We start from the raw sequence: 17801 nt of genomic DNA, 5'->3' as shown, positions 1-17801 counted from the left end.
GGCCCGCTTCACGACGAGCCCAGAGAGCCCAGGTAGTACGGCAGGAAATAGCGAAGTTGCGCTGTAAAAGCAAGCAACACCTGATCACTACCTCAGCCAAGACTTTCATTATTAGCAGCTATCAATCGTATCATAACATACATACATACATGACGATCGAAAAAAACATCACTAAGGCAACGTGATAACACGTTAACTCAACCTGCAATTGCCATCAACCAATGATTGCGGATTAGCAACGCAATAATATTAATCATCAGCATCACAGATGAATCTGAATGGCATCGACGTATGTCCTTGTCTCATTACAAAACATGAACTAATAATATACTTAACCCAACAGAAATCTGCGCTTCTGTCTTCGTCATTCACAAACGATTTGCAGGTCAGTTAACTATCTTCAAGAAGATTCAGCTGATACTGTCATGTTAGACGGTCTTTGTTATGGAATGATCCATCTCACAAGCCGCCATCGGAAGACAACCGAAGTTGGAATGCCGATAAGACTTTAAGCCTTAGGTTTGCAGTTGAAGAAAGGCCCGGGAGCAAAAGAGCAATTACCAGCAGAGACTCTTGTATTTAGTGTAGTATTATATAACACCAGATAAACGCTTAGAGATACTCGAAAGAAAAAGCTCAAATCTCCTTCCTGAACACCATCTGTTTAGCTTTGTCCGTTACCATAAGAGAGGTCTAAGGTTTGCGGTATAATAAGTGTACTTGTGCTTATTGTCCAGACTAGCACCTATCTAAGGTATACAAAAACTGATTTTTATTTGAGGCAGTTGTTTTTTTACTAAAATTAATGACCAATCAGTGGCCTTTAGTACTCGGATCAAAGTAGACTTCGTTCGATACTGGAATGCTAAACTATTGAATAGACCTCTCTGAAATATGTTTCTAGATTTAATTAGCTCATTCTGAGGTATAACCTCAATATTCGTGTTACTGAATGCATCCGGTACGCTTTGGGTGCTGACTTACTCGAGTAATTTTCCGTTTGCCAGCCAGAAGGGAAGTGGCATATCGAGGAACAGACACTAACGGTAATAATTAGTAGTCTCTAAGTGTTCGCCTCTGTTAGATAAACTATTATATACAATAATGCTTGACGCTGGAGCCAAATCTGGACAGAATTTGTTTATGTCACAAAATGGCGTCGGTCGCAAAAATCCATGACTCCCACAATCCAAAGCGTTTCAGACTTCTAACGGCTCCTCCTTGTCTTATCATGTGATTATAGCTGTTGTATATATACCTTGTGTATAGCCCCTATATATGACTGACGCAAGGGTGTTGCGGGACCATGTTGTTTGTTGCTGAGGGACAGACGACAAACGTCGGGGTGAAAAGATCTCAGGCATAAACTTACGTCCGGTTAGAGGATGAAGCAGTGTGGCGGGATGAGCTGCTCCCGGAGACACCTGCGGGATGCCGACGCCACCCTGGCTCGTTTGTTTCGGCTTGGATACTTTGGTGTTGCTTTTGGCGAACTCGAGTCGGATCGTTTGCGGCAGGTCGGGATCGAAGCGGACTCCCTGCTGAAAGGCGCGTCCAATATCAAATCCACAGAGAGATGGTGGCAACAAGGAGGAGAAACCGAAAACGATACGAGAAAAGGACGAAGAACAGGGTAAAAAATGAGGAAGTAAAAACATAAAAAAGAAGAACAGTGGCAATTGCAATACAGGAAGGACGTAGACAGTTTATGACAACACAGAACACAGAAACGGTCTCTCAGTTTAGCCGATTTTTGTATATTCATCGAAAGTACGGATTTACGTGTCGAACAACAACAACGAAAAGGCAATTTGATTTGTCAGTAACTGTATTTTGCGCTAAAAAAATTCACACGCCAATTGTTCTTACCACCATTATCACACAGAACAATATACAAAAATTTTCGTTGAAATTTTGGATACGGTTTTTCTGTGAGAATTACATTGCGTAAGCTGGAAAATTATGTTAGCACTGCGGCTCGACAAGACATCGACCCACATGATCAAAAAGCTGGCATCATGACGGAACAGCATGAATACCCGTAAAGGTCGAACGAAACGTACGTTTCATGTCAAATTTCGTGATGGGTAAAACTTGTTGTTCTTTTCTTACGACGCAGCGTTGTAGCAAGACGCACATTTGGAGGGCTTTTCCCTTTTCGAATGGCCGTAGGACAAAATATTTATCAGTTAGTTTTCATTTCTGCCGGTAGCTCCGCCCAGACTGATCAGATTCAATCATCGCGATCTGTGTTGGCCTGGTATGACGCAGTGTCTAATGCAGCTTATGTACCTACTATCAACGGTAGCAGCAGCAACCATCATTTCAGCTAGCTCTTCATACGAGCTATAACGAAGCCATTAGGCGATCGTAAGCACCTTGGACAAAAGTGAACATGCAGAATGATGTATCCCTGGCCTGCGTTGACAGACTGACATCAACGGCCAATCAATGAACTTTTGGCGCCCAGAACCAACCAAACCACAGCCGGAATACACAGATCACCATGTATCTATTTTAAAAAAACTAAAAAGTAATTATCATGGTAAAAACAGAATCATACCGACGAATAATGTTTTAGGGTGTTTCGTTGATCTATTCGACGATCGATAATATTTTATCGCTGTTATTGTGATATCTATACTGCACAGGAAATCCTGACTGAGATAGATAAGCCACCGGAGCGATGCAGTACTACAACGAAAATGATCTATGCTGTGATCTTCTATTAAGTCATAGAGAAATCGGCTGCTGCGCGGTTGGAAACAAGAAAAGGTAATCGATTTTTCATCTAGCTGACGGAGTTTGTCGCCGACATATGACAGGAGAACAAAATCGTTTGAATTTAAATTTCATAAAAGATGGGAACGAAATACAGGTCGCATTCTGCGAACGGAGAAGTTTGAGCTACTTCAGCCACGAGGTATCACAGGTTGGCGCAGTTCTCACTAAGGCTAACTTAGTTATGGAAGCGGCTTCGAACTACTGAAAAAATAGAGATAAGATGGAAAGAGATGAAAACGGCATTATGATTTCCGCGAGACGGAAACGTACTTAACTAAATTGAAACATATTTTCATTTATGCAGAAAAAAAGGGGGGGAGGGGGGAAGAAATACATGGCGTTTATGACATGCACATAAAAGTTAAATTACTGCAAATTAAACAAGAATTTTCCCTTGTGGGCCTAATTGCTCACATAGCACGAATAAGTGCTGTTAATAAGTTTATGGCTATAGGAAATCGTATTTTAATCTTGAGATTATTTGGCTTGATCTCGGTCGACGTTTTGAAGTGGGTCAGAGTTAACACTCCGATGTTTCAAGGCTAAGGCGACAGGATACACAAATGTATTGTACCCACATTCAAAGCCCAGCGTTACCAAAGTCTTTGCAGGTACGTATCAGGTATGTAAGGTCTCAGCATCTCATACGGCTTAATGAATGAAAATTCATTTACCTATTGTTTAATATACTGCAATTACGGACGGCTCTTTGCTGAACGTTTTCACAAAAGGAAATCCGCAACGTTACAATTGACCAACGTACCCATGAGCATCTTGCCCACAAGTGGCCTTTATAATCCCAGCAGGCAGGATACTTCCATACATGGTAGTATACATGTTTCTAGCTTACAGCGTTTACAAGCTAGCCGTTGTGATTAGTTCCGTTTTTCAGGTCTCTATCTTGCCCACTGCCTTGCCTGTTATTGCATTGTCTCATGAATAATCTCAAGCTCCATACATTGTTTCAAACGTTGGTAGTTCGTGTGTGTGAGGCCACTAACCTGTAGTTCTTGTTTCGCTGCTTCGGCGCCGGCTCTGGTCGAAAACGTCACGAACCCCACGGGCTGAAAGGCAATGTCGGAAACGCAAACGATCATAGTGAAACCATTGAAATACGCGTACGCTTTCAGCATTGCCGAAATGTCCATTGCTAACGTGTGTCTTGCAAAGAACGAAATACGTCTATATTCGTTTATTCAGTTGATGTCGAGGACGAGACTATTAAAGTTCTGTTAAATGCTTCGTTTACGTTCGTCCACCTCTACACCGCTAATAACTTGCTTTTTCGAGAACAGCTAAACAAACACATATAAACACGGTGAAGATTGCGACGAAATGAATCAGCAGGAGTGCTGCTGCTAGACACACTGAAAGACACATTTATTGACTTCGGACATCGTTTTAACTAAGCCGTCGCCCATGCAAGCACCACAGAGGAGATCAAGAGAGGCTCACTTCTACTGAAGCTACTGCCATAGACTTATGGAAATGCATCAAAAGTTCTTGGCAGAGGCTAAATTTGATCGTCGACGATGAGTAGCAAAGATCTCATAGGAAACAAACCCTGTCTATTTCGATAGCTTGATAATGGAACTCTTCGTAGAATTCTGAAGGACGCCAACTGGGCCTGACTAACATGAACCCTCTCAATTAACCGCACGTGGGAAACAGCCAGATGACCCCGAACAAGCCTAAAGTTTTTCAAGATAGAGCATTTGGATTTTGACGCCTACCAGCTTTGGCTCTATATGCTATAAATTTTGCTACATGTTGGGGTGAATGCAGTTAGACCATATTCTGAAACTGGCTGGAAAAAGGCTGGCAGGGTTTCCAATGATTGAGTAGATATTTAAATTTTATTGATGGTCCAAAGTGTTTTTGCTATGATTTGTTTAGATCGATTGTTGTAGTAATGTACATAAAATGTATATACCAGTCTATCGTACGACATTTTCGCTTTTTTTCTACTAACTTCCCTCGCGGTGATCTCTCTACATATGCCCACTCACCTTTTACTCCATATGAGATATGGACAACTCATTCGCTAACAATTGTCGTAGTACCTCTTCGACTCATATTGCAGATCGCCTTGCTTCGGCTGTGACGCTGGTGGCAAATGTCCATTTAACGAGACTGCTTCGTCTCTAGACATTGAAACAGCATTAGCAGCGGCTGCTGCAGTCGCAGCCGCCGCGACAATAGCATGTGGAACAGCATAATTTGCCTGTGCATGGGGTTCTTTAAGGCGAACGAAGGACGGGAGAACTAACTAACAGCACGGGAACGGCTAGGAGCGGAGGAACAGATATAAGTGAAGGCGGTCACGGAGGCACGATGGAGCAAATACATGAAAATAAAAGTAAGGATGGGAAGAAATATGGAGAAAACGAAAGAGAGATGGGGACAATTGCGACTCGAAGCGAATAACGGCTTTGTGAGAACAAAGCTTCCGCGCAGCGGGGTCGTGGCGTCGGTCGGCGGAACCGGGGGTACGGTAGTCAAGAGTGGCGTAGCGGCAGATGTTGAAGCCGAGACGGTCTACAACAAAAAAGAAATGCGTGCCGATGCACTTACCGATGAAGTCTTCCCGTTCTTCGAGGTGACCTTGAGTAGCGAGCCTTCGTAGCCCTTGTACGCCCGGAACAACAGGTAGAGCTCGCGGGGCTTGGCGTCCATAGGTAAGCCCGATACGAATAGTGTACGAACCTGCGTCGCCCCCAAACGGTGGAACGAAGAAAACCGCGACAACGCCAACGAAAGCGGGAACGATAGTCGAAAGGGCGGCAGGTACCGTCAGACAGATGCCAAAACACGCAACCATAGATTAGGATAGATATGTTAGACACGCCATCATAGATGTATCAGCTTCTTCTTATATTTCGTTTACCTATCTTGTTCGGTACTGCCTAAAATTCTAGAGCCTACTGCGACGCTCCACTACTGTTCCGGGGACCTAGACCTAGTCTATGGCCCTGGACATAGTTGTGGTCCCGGTAGACCCCCGAACACCGGACCGCAACGGGCTCTCGCGCGTTCGCTAATTGAGTCGATGTGCGGAGCGCCCGGGGAGTAGGCGAGCGCCATCTGAGCGATAACGGCAGTAGAGAATGCAGCCGGCCTATTACGACACTAGCGACAACCGTGCGCGCAAATACAAAAATCTCGACATTCATTACAATAGTCTATGAGGGATATTGGCAAAAAAAAAGCATATTTATTGTTGATCACGTAGATCAATAGAGCTCAATCGTATACTACTATATATTAAAATGTGGCTAGGTCGCTATAGGTGATTGGTATCGTTATCAGAGTCGTGTGGGGTGGCCTGAAAGGCATGTTGCCATCCCACTGTGTCTCTAGTCTGATTTGACACCATGCCATAAGTGATCCGAATCAACCTAACGATTAGTTTAGCGAATTTGCGCACAAGCGATTGCCCCAAGCAGATTGGATCGCTTACAGCCTAACGGGTGGGCGTATATCTTGTTCGATGTCGGACGGATTCAGTGTACTAGTTTCGACACGCTGAACTGCGGCGGTGTACGACAACGTCGTTGGTAATGTCATGGTGAAACTTCTGTCTTCCAACGTCCTGTTTCTTTTTCGGCCAATTCAGCAGAAGTAGTCATTGACGCACTGGCCGTACAGTGGCGAAAACTATTCACTAGACTTTACAAACTTCCCCGAGTGTCCGTGCTAGCTTGTTAGAAACGATACTGTAGCTGCGCTGCAATATGTTATGTAATGGCAACTTTACCACTAAATCAAAGAAGTCATTTTTCACGATACTATCCATTGATCCCCATTCGCTAGCCTTAAAAGATGTCACTGCCCCCCTTCACCATCAGGCTCTATAGGCTGTGGAACGTATCTCCCTAGTAATGATTTCTCACGGATTCGAGCCAGCTGTCCATTTGACGAGAGGAAACGGGAGAAATTGTAGCTTGAACTATTATATGTCAAAGGATTCTTTGTATACACAATGGTATTCTGGCTAACAGAAGAAACATTAATTAAATATTATATTCTAAATAGGTGCGTGCTCACAATATTGGCAGCATGCTTGATGGTTATTGTGCTATAATTAACACATGCCACAGATTTTTATTTTCACTTATAAGCCGGTTTTCTCTGTGACTTCGCCTGAATAAACATAATCCAATTATTTGAATTACAATTGTTTATTTTTTCATTGTTTCCGCACAGCTGGAAGTCGTTCCAGAACGTTATGGGCTTAGCGAAAAGCAATACCACACTGAATGACTGTACACACGTTATACCTTACGTGCGGTGGTATCGACAATAGCTTTACTACTAACAATACCTAAATGACACTCCTTTGTCAGCTTGCTTCTTTCTTGCCTTTTTTTGTTGCCAGGTGGGATTAGGGCGTGACTATGTACCGTGAGTCCTGTCGAAAAAACGACGCGCAGCACCAGCACGGTTTTGGATAATTGATTTCGATATATTTCAATAGCATAGGTTAGTAAGAAATGTGTTAATACGGGGCAAAAAGTGCTCAATTCCTGCATGACAGAAGAGCTTGGTTTGAATCAGAAAAAGCCGAGGAGCAGAAAAAATAATCACACTCAGTCGAATAATACGGAGTACCATTTATAAGCAGATAGCGGAAATCAGGAAGAAGTTAGTGAATGTTTGGTGTCTTATGTTCTGCACTACCGTTAAGAATTGGTTCCGATAACACAACACCAATATTTTAAACAGGGTCAGTCGATTACTGTTTGACGTCATTTCAGTTAGTTTACGTATAGTAGGAGCTCTGTCATCATTGTTGCTATGTTGTTGTTAGCAATATCGCTACCCGTTATAGTCGCCACCGTCGGCGTCGTGACGGAAACCCAGGCGCTAGTGTGCTGTACCTCCGCGTTCGTGCTTACCATGATGGCAACAAGGACCACTAACCACCCATACAGATCGACAGAGAGTCCAAATAGCGAGCGATGTCCGCCAGCGTTGGCCTCTCCCACGGTCGCTGTTACTCGAATTCCCCGTATCTCGTGCAAAATGCTGCAGCTACTACCGCGGTAGTTGTAGGCCCGACCACCATCCAACGGTCAATAGGCAACACACGCACACACACACACACACACACACACACACACACGGTCCCTTCGTTACCGCCGCCGTTACCAGCGGCGGCCGATGGACACTCGGTACCTCCCTTCCTCTCTAGCTTGTTCGTTCGTTCGCGACGAACGAGCTGACGGAGAGGCATACACGGTGCAGGACCACCACGTTGAAACGAACTCTCATTTATGACGCTCATCTGTGTCGACCTGGCTAGCGTATCGCCGTCGGTCCATAGTCATGTCCACCACGGACACCCACACTCTTCCACTCACGATGCGACACGAGGTCGACGGCAAAAGCAGTAGGAACTGTAGAGGCGGATGGTTCCCGTCTGTTTTGCCATCACCATCAGCGCTACTGTGGCTAGCATCATCAACACAGCCACTGCTGCTGCTACCTGCCCCTCGTAGAACTCGTCGGACAGACGCTGAATATTCTTCTGAATATGAATTGTTCTTCTGCAACCGCAGCTGCAGCTGAAACAATTAGAGTCGTATGGAATGGAGGATGCGTCGAGCCCGACACAGAATCGTATCAACCGGCACTCACCATGGCAGTAGTGGCAATGGATACCAACCAGCAAAAACCGTTAGCCTGTAAGCATATGGACGCTATAGAAAATTAACAAGTAGTCTAACTGGCTAGATTGGTCGCGCCTGTCTGTGTGTGTAAGACAACTAGAGCTGCTCGAACTAGATATCTGCCGCTGCGTTGGGTTGGCCAACGTTGCGACGTTTCCAGCGCCACCGTTGTTACAGCTACGGCTGCCACTTTCAATGATATAGTTGTTCACGCTCGCGATCGAGAGCGCGTAATGCTCTACTCACGCCCCTTTCTCTATTTCCCCTTATTTCCCTATCGCCCACTCTTTTCTGTTACTCTTTCGCCGTCTATCCGTCTACCGTGTGTGTGTCTCTGATCGGTGCTTGCCGCCGCTATCCGTTGGCCGTTGCCGACATAATATGGTCACAATGACTGACTTACTACCATACTACGAGATGGCAACTAGACCCAGAGCCAGTACGTATTAAGTTTGAAGAACTGCTGCTGCAGCCGCCGCTGCCACGGCCACCCCCGCCATTACTGCTGTTTTTTTTTGAGGTCGTCGAAAACCGGTAAAATCTGATCAGGCTGGGTCACTTCAACGGAACCACAGCAAACGATGGGTCGCTAGGCCGTTGCTTATCAGGTCTCGGCCGTCCGTATTGTACTCCATTGTGACAAACACTGAAGTAGTACTAAGCGGCGTTGTTAAGTTTAGGTATGTACTACTAGATAGGCAAACTTAGGAGACCGGGGAAACACGGGAGTTAGAACGGTTTGTGGTAATAGTTCTAGAAGTAATAGAGTAATAGTTTTAGCAGTAGCCGCATGCATTAATTCTCCACCAAGGCAGAATTCACAGGTACCGTCAGGAACAGTATGAGAGACAATTTAGAAGTAGGACCACTGTTATATGGCGGGAAAGAGACTGTACCGCTCTGCCTAGCTAATAAAGTGAAATAGAGTTGAATAGTATGTGAACTCATGCTGAAGCTATTGTTGTTTCATCAACAATAGCGTTTCCAGCTTTTGCCGCTTAGGATCGCCTGTGCGTAACGTTGGGTAGCGTTGAGCCGTCATCATCTTCGATTATGGATCGAAGCACGCCTCGGGCATATGAGCGTCAGCGACCAACTGAGCAACCGACTGATTGATGTTCATTGGTTATTACATTCACATCAGCCAACAGCGGCGGTAGCCAGTGCCACATGACTACGAGAGTGGCTCGTGAGACCGGTACGTATACAAGCAGATACCGTCTGATTGTATGACCCGATCGATCAATTCTCAAAAAAAAAACATCACCAAGCTAGGGAAGAAGCTGCTTGAGAAACAGAGAGTCAAAGCTCAAGAGGGACGATAATTCAGCTATAGGTAGCAACAACCATAGTAATAATAAAAATAGAATGTAACTAAGCACTTCAGGTGCGTCACGTAACTGTGCTTGGTGATAGAAATAATGCTGATGATGACCTCGACTATGCCGGTTGGTCGCCTCACCAGTGAGTCTAGCGATCGATCGTGCTCCCAGCCCCCTATGGGTTCTAGTTTCTCCCAGCTATACCCCATCCCCTTCCGTCTGTAGGCCCCCGTAGATCAATGTACTAACCTCACGGAAAGCACTGTCAACCGTCGACCAGCCAGCGAACTCCAAATCGAGTCTGTCGGCTAAATGTTAGGAACGAATACTGCTTTTGCTGCCAGCATGACAGGAAAGCAGAGAACAAACAAAAACATATATACCCATACACAGACGCACCCTATTACTTGTAGAAGAGGCTTAGAATCGGGTATGAGACGGTCGCTGCGTCAGGAGGGACAAAAACACCATCGAACGCTAAACCAAAATAGTCTTATACAACACTTTTGACTATATCGATTTCTCGCTTTTCTCTTATCCTGCTCTCCTGCCATTTTTTCCATAGCAACGATTTCGAAGGATTCCTTGCCGTCGTCGCTGCCGCCATGACGACTACCTGCGGCCTACATCGCCAAACCTGTCGTATTTAGCTATAGGCAAGTGTAGGTAAGAACGCGCCAACACTTAAGGCCGAGATACAAGTCATACATCGACATTTCGACTAAATAGAACGCTTACCGTCGCATAATTCATACACAAGATGAGGGCACGGGAGCTCAGTTAGCGATCGACGGCAACGAATGGTGACAATCCGGATTTGCCTATGACTGGAAATAGAAAGCACTACATTGAGTACTGAATCTGCGGTATCGCTTGAAAATCGTGAAATCAGGAAAACGCTACATACACACACACACAAATTGACTCTCAGACTCTAAACATAACAAATAGCTTGAGTGGTTCGAGAACGTTTCCCCCCGTTAATCACCGTGACAACATAGCAGTTTGGCTTTCTGTTTTTTCGTAGCTGCCTGCCTTGCCAGTCACAGGTGCATCGAGCGCGCTGCAGAATCGAACAATATCAGATGGCTGACCACTCAACACATCAGTTTACGGGGACAGCCAGCAGTCGACGCGGTACTATCGTGTACTTCACGATAGATTGTCGTGTTTTTTATATACTGTATCGTATATTAAATAAAAAAAAAACTAAGTACCATCCATTTAATTGGCATAGCTGCAGTTCACTGACGGAAAGCACAAATGCAAACGTTTCAGTTTAATTAATGCAACGAATCAGCTGCAGTTAGTGATAATGCAGGCGCCAGCTCAATATCGGCGTTCCGTTCTCCTACCTTTTCCCGTAGGATTCCCTTGAACAACGATGAGAACAACAATGGAACGGTCAAGGATAATCGACATCGGCGATGGTCAGACGTTCAGGATGATTCTTACGTGCCATTTTAGCGTCGTCCCAACCACAATCGATATCCTCGTGCTTGTTGTCGTTGTTAGAATAGCGTCTGCAAAACTGTCTGTTACCTTGCCAGGCTTCATTTCGGCTTTTTTCCTTCAGCGTTCACGAGCCCCTTTTCTCTACCTGCAGCCCATGTCGTTGTAAGCAGTTGGCTCTGGGTTATAAGGAGCGTTCGGACTTGTTCGGTAGCCGCTCGAGAACGACAGCCCCTACGAGCCATCATTGCTGCGGTTGCGGTTGACTGCTGTCGCGGAAACGGTAACGAAGTGCACCTAACGAATTGGCACAGGCCGTCGCCGCTAGCGTCGCCACCGTCAGCAACTGCAACAATTCCGAGTAACAACGTAAGTGAAATAGTATAACGAGCGAGAAAGGGCGACACAGTCGGAGAAAGAGAGTAGTTCTTTAGCACAGCTGGCGTGTCGTGCGAGTTCATCGTCGACTAGCGGCGCAGCATCGGCGCGTCTAGCCAGCCAGCCAGCCAGCGTCTTGAATAACAGTTCATCTTGAACTTCTCACTCGAACGCCACTCACTCTGTCAAACCAATTGCCGCTGCTGCTTCAAGGCGGTGCGCACGCAGCAGCCCGAGTGGCGTCCGTCTCGAAGTGGCCGGGCATTCGTTCGTTCGAATAACGTTCCTTTGTATTTGCCCTAATGGTAACAACGCAAAATGGAGAGGAGAGGAGAGGAGAGGGGAGGAGAAAGAGAGCGAGTAAGGGAAACATTTACAAAGACGACATCGCGGAGGCAGGTCGCATTTCGAGTCGCAATGCCAGTGCTGCCTGTTCCTCGTCGTTGTTTCGGTTCTGCCAAGAATCGGTAACGGGTTATGCAGCAGACCGTTAGCGTCGTGGCGGACGTTTGAGCGTATGTACATCGAATGCAATGCGTACATGCTTAGAATAGTTTTCCGTGCGCGGTCATGGCTGGGACTGAGGATGGGTAGTATTTATGGCAGCAGAAAGCGATTCTTTCTTGATGAGCTTACACTGCTGCTTCAGCGTCAGCGGTAGGAACGACAGAAGTCGAAGCTGACCGACGAGCAGTCATCTATCGGATAATCCTGACGCCCCGCTTCTCTCTAGTTGATCCGTTTCTATTCAGCGAAACTTACCTCGGCACGATAGCAGCCGCCGCTGCAGCCAATACCATCGACGCTATTCGAGTGTCATATGCGCTGATGTGACTCAGAGTGTACCAGCCCAGGTCAAACCGTCGTGATGTAGCTGATCCCTAGCGAGCACCATTGACTATCAATCTCGCCGAATTATCGTTAGGCTCTGACTCTCTAGAGACGATGGCTGTCGATCCGCGTGAACGGGGACGCCGCTGAAGGGTCGAGAGTGTCATTGCTGTCAATGGAAGAAGACAACGGTAGATATGCTTGACAAGTCCGAATCACATCCGTTCATGGGCTTGCGGCAGTTAACCACAACAACTAGATGGCCATCTTTTCCTTGTTGCCAGCAATCTTTTAGGCGTTTATGACAAGTTACTGGTGTCGCTGCCATTGTTTTTGAAGGTAGATAGGATTTTAGTGGGGTAGCTGCATTTTCTATTCTAGTAGGCTCTACGCGCAAGACCTGGGACCTCACAGTCACTATTGGACCTGGATTCGCTATAGAGTACGACGAACTTACGTTGTTGCTGAGCAGATCTCATTGTTGTAGAGCCTTCCTCGAGTCTGAACAATCGCAGACATTGAAGTTTTGCATCTTTTTGCTAACTTCATTCGGATTGAACAAGCAGGCAAACTGACTGACAACGATCAAACGGCAAGAGTATAGTGATAGCATTTAGCGCAATACCAGACCCCAGTGAACATTCAGTAATCAATGGTGCAGCAATTTTCAAGAAATTAAACTTCCAGCTTTTCTTTCTGTGCCCAGCAAACGCGCTAGATTGCGACAATCGTGGAAGCGGTTAATGATATAGTTCACAGCATAATGCTGGACTGCCTATCCTACCATCTAAAGTAAACTCAATTATACCCATTTCCCCGCGTAGCCTCGTTATCGGAGGACGTGATACTTCGTTTCAGTTTCTTTTAGAAAGCAAACTCGGTAGGTGGCAAATATAGAACTGTTCCACTCTGGGGTTTGCTGCCCCGTGAGCAGATCTCGACTACCCCCATCAAAGCGATCTAACATTCTGTTTATTGTTCAGTTTTTATGCGTTATTTGGCATGTTTACAATGCACAGTGCTGTCATCGGTTTGCCCGACGACTAGAACTTCTCGAGTAACCATAAGCATTGCCACATTACAAAACGGCATCTTCACTCGAGACCTTTTGATGCATCGTAATTTGATGTGCTGATGGGTCATAATTGGCCATTGGCGAGGCACCGAAGATCGATTCTATATTTGAGCGTAGCATGCACAAACGTATGCTTTTAATATAGTTTCTATTTTCGTGGTGAAGGTCTAGGGACATGCGAACACACCTAATTCCAACCGTTATAGAACCAAGCTAGGGTAGAGCCTGTGTGACTAAAATGGGAGCGTACGTTAAGTAAGTGTTTATTATTACAAGGATAAATTTCACACGTTGAAGATGTTTCGAGCAAATGAAAGAGCCCAGGAGAACAAGCCGCGGAATCGCACAATAGTCTTCCGATAAAGCAATGGATAGCCTCAATGTGGCTTTAATCAACTTGATGCGTGGATAGGTAACGTTGAGTGACGCTATACCAAGTGTGTGCATCTTTATTATCTTCCGTATATATAGTCCGTTCCGTTGCGAATCACCTGGCAGATCTGCTCCGGCTGGCATACGTAGGTTGTATAGAGACAAACCGCGGGCAATCATTTGTGTTTTTGTCCGTGTTTATTCTTCGTTACAATGCTTGTTGTTAGCTGACTGAAACCGTTTTTTTCCTGACCAAAAAATAGCCGAGCGTTTTGCAAGCGTAATAATCGGGGAAAAACAATTCAGCCCGTTGCGATCAGACACAGACGGCAGCTCGGTTCGGTGAGTTTTAGTTCATTTCGGAACTAAAGCACCTGCTCCGTGCGCACCAGAATCAACTCGTGGTAGTCACAAAAATAGCATTGCACAAGACAAACACACGATTACCGCAATATCTCTATCCAAGAGAATGCTAACACCCTATCTCGTTAAAATTTCTAGCCCGTCCTTATCTACTTCAGGTCGTGATAGCTAATATTCTAGTATATATTCAACAAAACTCGTACGGACGACCCGTAATACAGCCGCCATTCCTGAAACTCGTAAAAGTCTCGCGTTGACGACCAACTATCATTTTCACACAACGTTTGACTGGCGACGCTTGGCCCTTCATATGACATAGTCAAACGGTATGACCCTCTATCCGACAGTTCATCTGTCAGCCTGCAGAAGTGAGGCATCGCTATACGCTGTTATAAGGATACCTGACTTCTCGCCGACAGATTATTAATTCGCGATAGCTTTAGGTAGTCACCCAAATTTTCATCGTCTTCGAAGCCTTCAGGCAAACTCTCCCCTTTTAACAAAACGCGGACGTCAAAGCCGACGACGATCGCGATGTCAATCTTGAAGATGCGACAGATCTCAAGGGCTGCGCGGCTGGTCGGTGCTGCTTTTTCCTTAATCTTTTCCCTTTCTTATGGGTTTCGTAGCATGCCTGATGCTGGAGTCAGTTGTCCATTCATCCGTTCATCTGACGATCGACTTCGCCGCAGCAACAAGACGACGCTGACGACACTCGGCGCCGTCCAAAACCACCCCTACTATGCCATTCTCTTCCATCGAAACGATGTCGTTGAACAACGTGGCTTAGTCTCAATTGCAGCTGCTACATTCGTTGCCTCCGCCGTTGTCTTCGACGACTTCACAGACGCCAGCGCCACGATAACCATGAGCGCCATTTGCGATCAACGGGCACCGCCACCAGCAGACATTCTGTCGTTGAAACCACCGCCATCGCTAGCAGCACTTCAGCAACAGACGAGGTAGCAACACAACAGCTTCACGAATCATCACCAGCCTACATTGTGCTCTACGACGCTTTTGGATTTTACTTCACTGCTGTGCTCTGGTTCGCTTGGACCCGATGCCGCAACGCTCGCCCCGGTTCGCTCTATAGACGCTTAGAAACGTCTCTAGATCCAGTAGCAGCAGCAATAGTCGGCTGTTTGCCGTCTGTCTATCTATCCGGCCCAGCGTCGTTCGTTTACGGCAGAAAGGCATCAGTGTCTCTGCCGTTGCCGCCACCATGGTACGCGTAGCAAAGAACCATAGCATTCAGGGCGCACGCACAACAGACGCTAGAATGGAATATTTGTGAGTTTTGCGCGAAGCGTTTGGCAAGCGTCACCATGAAGCATCGCAGCGGAGTTGTTGCATCTGCCGTCAGTATCGCCAGGAACAGAATCAGCGGCAGCTCGTTGTCCATCTGTCAGCAATTGATTCAGAGGCGGCAGCAGTCGCTGCGGAATCACCTGAAACGGAGCGTGGTGCATAGAAACGTAGCCGATACGGAAAGTGGGGAAAAATCAAGCACGGACAAGAAAAAATGTGAAATCAAGCAAAAAAGATGATCGGCCACTGATGCTGGTGCCAGAGCTTCTAGCAGCGAAACCCTATTCTCTATATGCCGCTGAGTACACGTATCTGTCTGCCGCTTTATCAAGTAGGCTTGCCTTCGTCACTGTACATTACGAATCTACGGCGGATATTGTTGTCGTCGTCGGTAAAGTGGAACTGAATTTCCGCCATCATGTAGCGTCGATGCAAAACGTGACGCGTTATGGGGTTGGTGCCTCAGCCAGCAGTACCTTACGTTGCATTTGCACTGTGCTCGTAAAGGTACGAAGACCTATGTGTCGATATACACCTGAGCACAGAAAGCGCTGTAATTGTCCGTAAGTCACCGTGAGTCAGTCAGTCAGTTGGCCTATAGCCAGACGCTCAGTCCTCTCATTTGCCCGTCGCACACAAACAACCACAACAGTCACCGTCCATGCTGCTTTGTTCGCTTCCTTTGCTTCGACTCCTTCTGCTCACTGCCACCACTTCCGCTGCCGCTGGTGATGCTTTTGAGCGCTGAATGGTCATACTGGCGTTCGGGGGCCCCCGGAAGCTGGGACTAAAGCCAAGCGGGCGAAATAACTCGCCGAATGGCCGTCCCAACGTCAACGACGTCGTGAATATAAGCCGACAGGCTCGAGATACAGACAGGTAAACAGACTGGGTGAGAAGAAGAGAGACTAAGCTACCTAACACAACCGTCGTCAAACAGCAGCAGCGACCGCATTAATGCCGACCGGATCGTCTTCGCTCGACGTATTTTACAGTGGACGACGTTGCCTAAACGACAAGAATCGACAAAACTATCGTAGACACTCGCACTGACGCTGTTGGTGCTACTGCCTTCGTTGGGACGAGGTTGAACTAAGAAAGATCCGGCCGCCATCACTAACAATAACAACAACAAAGTCATCAGATGAGGAGAGATTTGACGGAGCTGATGGTTGTTGTCGCTGTGAACAGCGCAGCCGATGCTGTTGTTGTTAACTGCTTTCCCGTCTGCGGGATCAGACCTGGCAGGTGATGGGGTTTGACATAGCAGAGCTGGTGTCAACGGTGAAAATGATCATGATGTCTGTTGCTGGTAATGAAGATAATGGTAATGGAGAGAAAAAAGACACTGGCGATGACGATGAAGGTCTTTGCGCTGGTTCCTTAGCCGGCCTTTTAATTCAGGCCGCGTTTGTAAACAATTGGTGCACTACATACAAAAAGTTCCTAGCACGTCCACGAAGGCCACATACAGCATCGAATGAAAACAAAGAAAACATGTTGGCAGGCAGGCGGTTGACTAACCACGAGAGTCAAGACGACAAAGAGGATGGAGTGAAAGGTATCGTAGCCAGGACACGTACTGACTGCGATCTCGTAGACCACTCAATAGATACCAACACTTTGCATGTGGCCGGCCAGATCCAATGGCAGGTCGTCGGGTTTGATAATTTATCGGATTATACCAAAGGAAACAGATCTCCATGAAGTTCTGTCTGCTCCAGGTTCACAAGGTTTTTTTTTATAGCTGTAGGCAGTGAAACGTAGCATAACTTAACTGGCAACTTTGTCAACGGGGCAATAGTCAGTGTACATAAATAGCATTTGCAGTACCGACGTACATGGCAATTTTGTCGTAGTACGGGCGACCGTACGCTGCTGAGCGGGACTTCCTGTATGGATAGAGACGTGTTTCTTTATTATTGTTCGCTTTTCTTTGTTGTTTAATTATTACTTATGTTATTATGATTGTTGCTTGTAATTATACATTGATTAAAAAAATTGCCAAAAATTTATGTATACTTTTACGGCCGTAGATAGTGATCGTGTATTCATTTCAGCCAGTCTCTCATTATTTCAACGCGACTTTCTTGTTCTGTGCTATTTAATGCTTGTGCTCTGTGCTAGCGGCCTATCCAAGCTTTTTCTCGACTATGTAGCACAAATCCAACAACAAGAAAGGGATTTACTAAGATTCTATCGTCAAAAAAAATAGATAAAAAAAAAAAATATATATATATA

At 46.1% G+C, this 17801-nt stretch overlaps 1 protein-coding gene across 1 annotated transcript in view; it reads right to left on the bottom strand.

The window, feature by feature from the left end:
• Positions 1-1372: 1372 nt before the first annotated feature.
• The window catches only part of LOC111262675 (protein couch potato), a gene marked incomplete at its 3' end in the record, with an annotated part of 54805 nt that continues 38376 nt past the window's right edge, over positions 1373-17801 (bottom strand). The window contains 3 exon segments of the mRNA XM_086969277.1: positions 1373-1541; positions 3786-3848; positions 5359-5490. Coding sequence (XP_086825403.1) covers positions 1373-1541; positions 3786-3848; positions 5359-5490 — 364 coding nt within the window.

This window comes from Varroa jacobsoni, unplaced genomic scaffold (genome assembly GCF_002532875.2).
Source record: "Varroa jacobsoni isolate VJ856 unplaced genomic scaffold, vjacob_1.0 scaffold_690, whole genome shotgun sequence".
NCBI classification, from domain to species: Eukaryota; Metazoa; Arthropoda; class Arachnida; order Mesostigmata; family Varroidae; genus Varroa; species Varroa jacobsoni.
The sequence above is the reverse complement of the archived record's forward strand: the minus strand, read 5'-3'. Positions and strand labels throughout refer to the sequence as shown.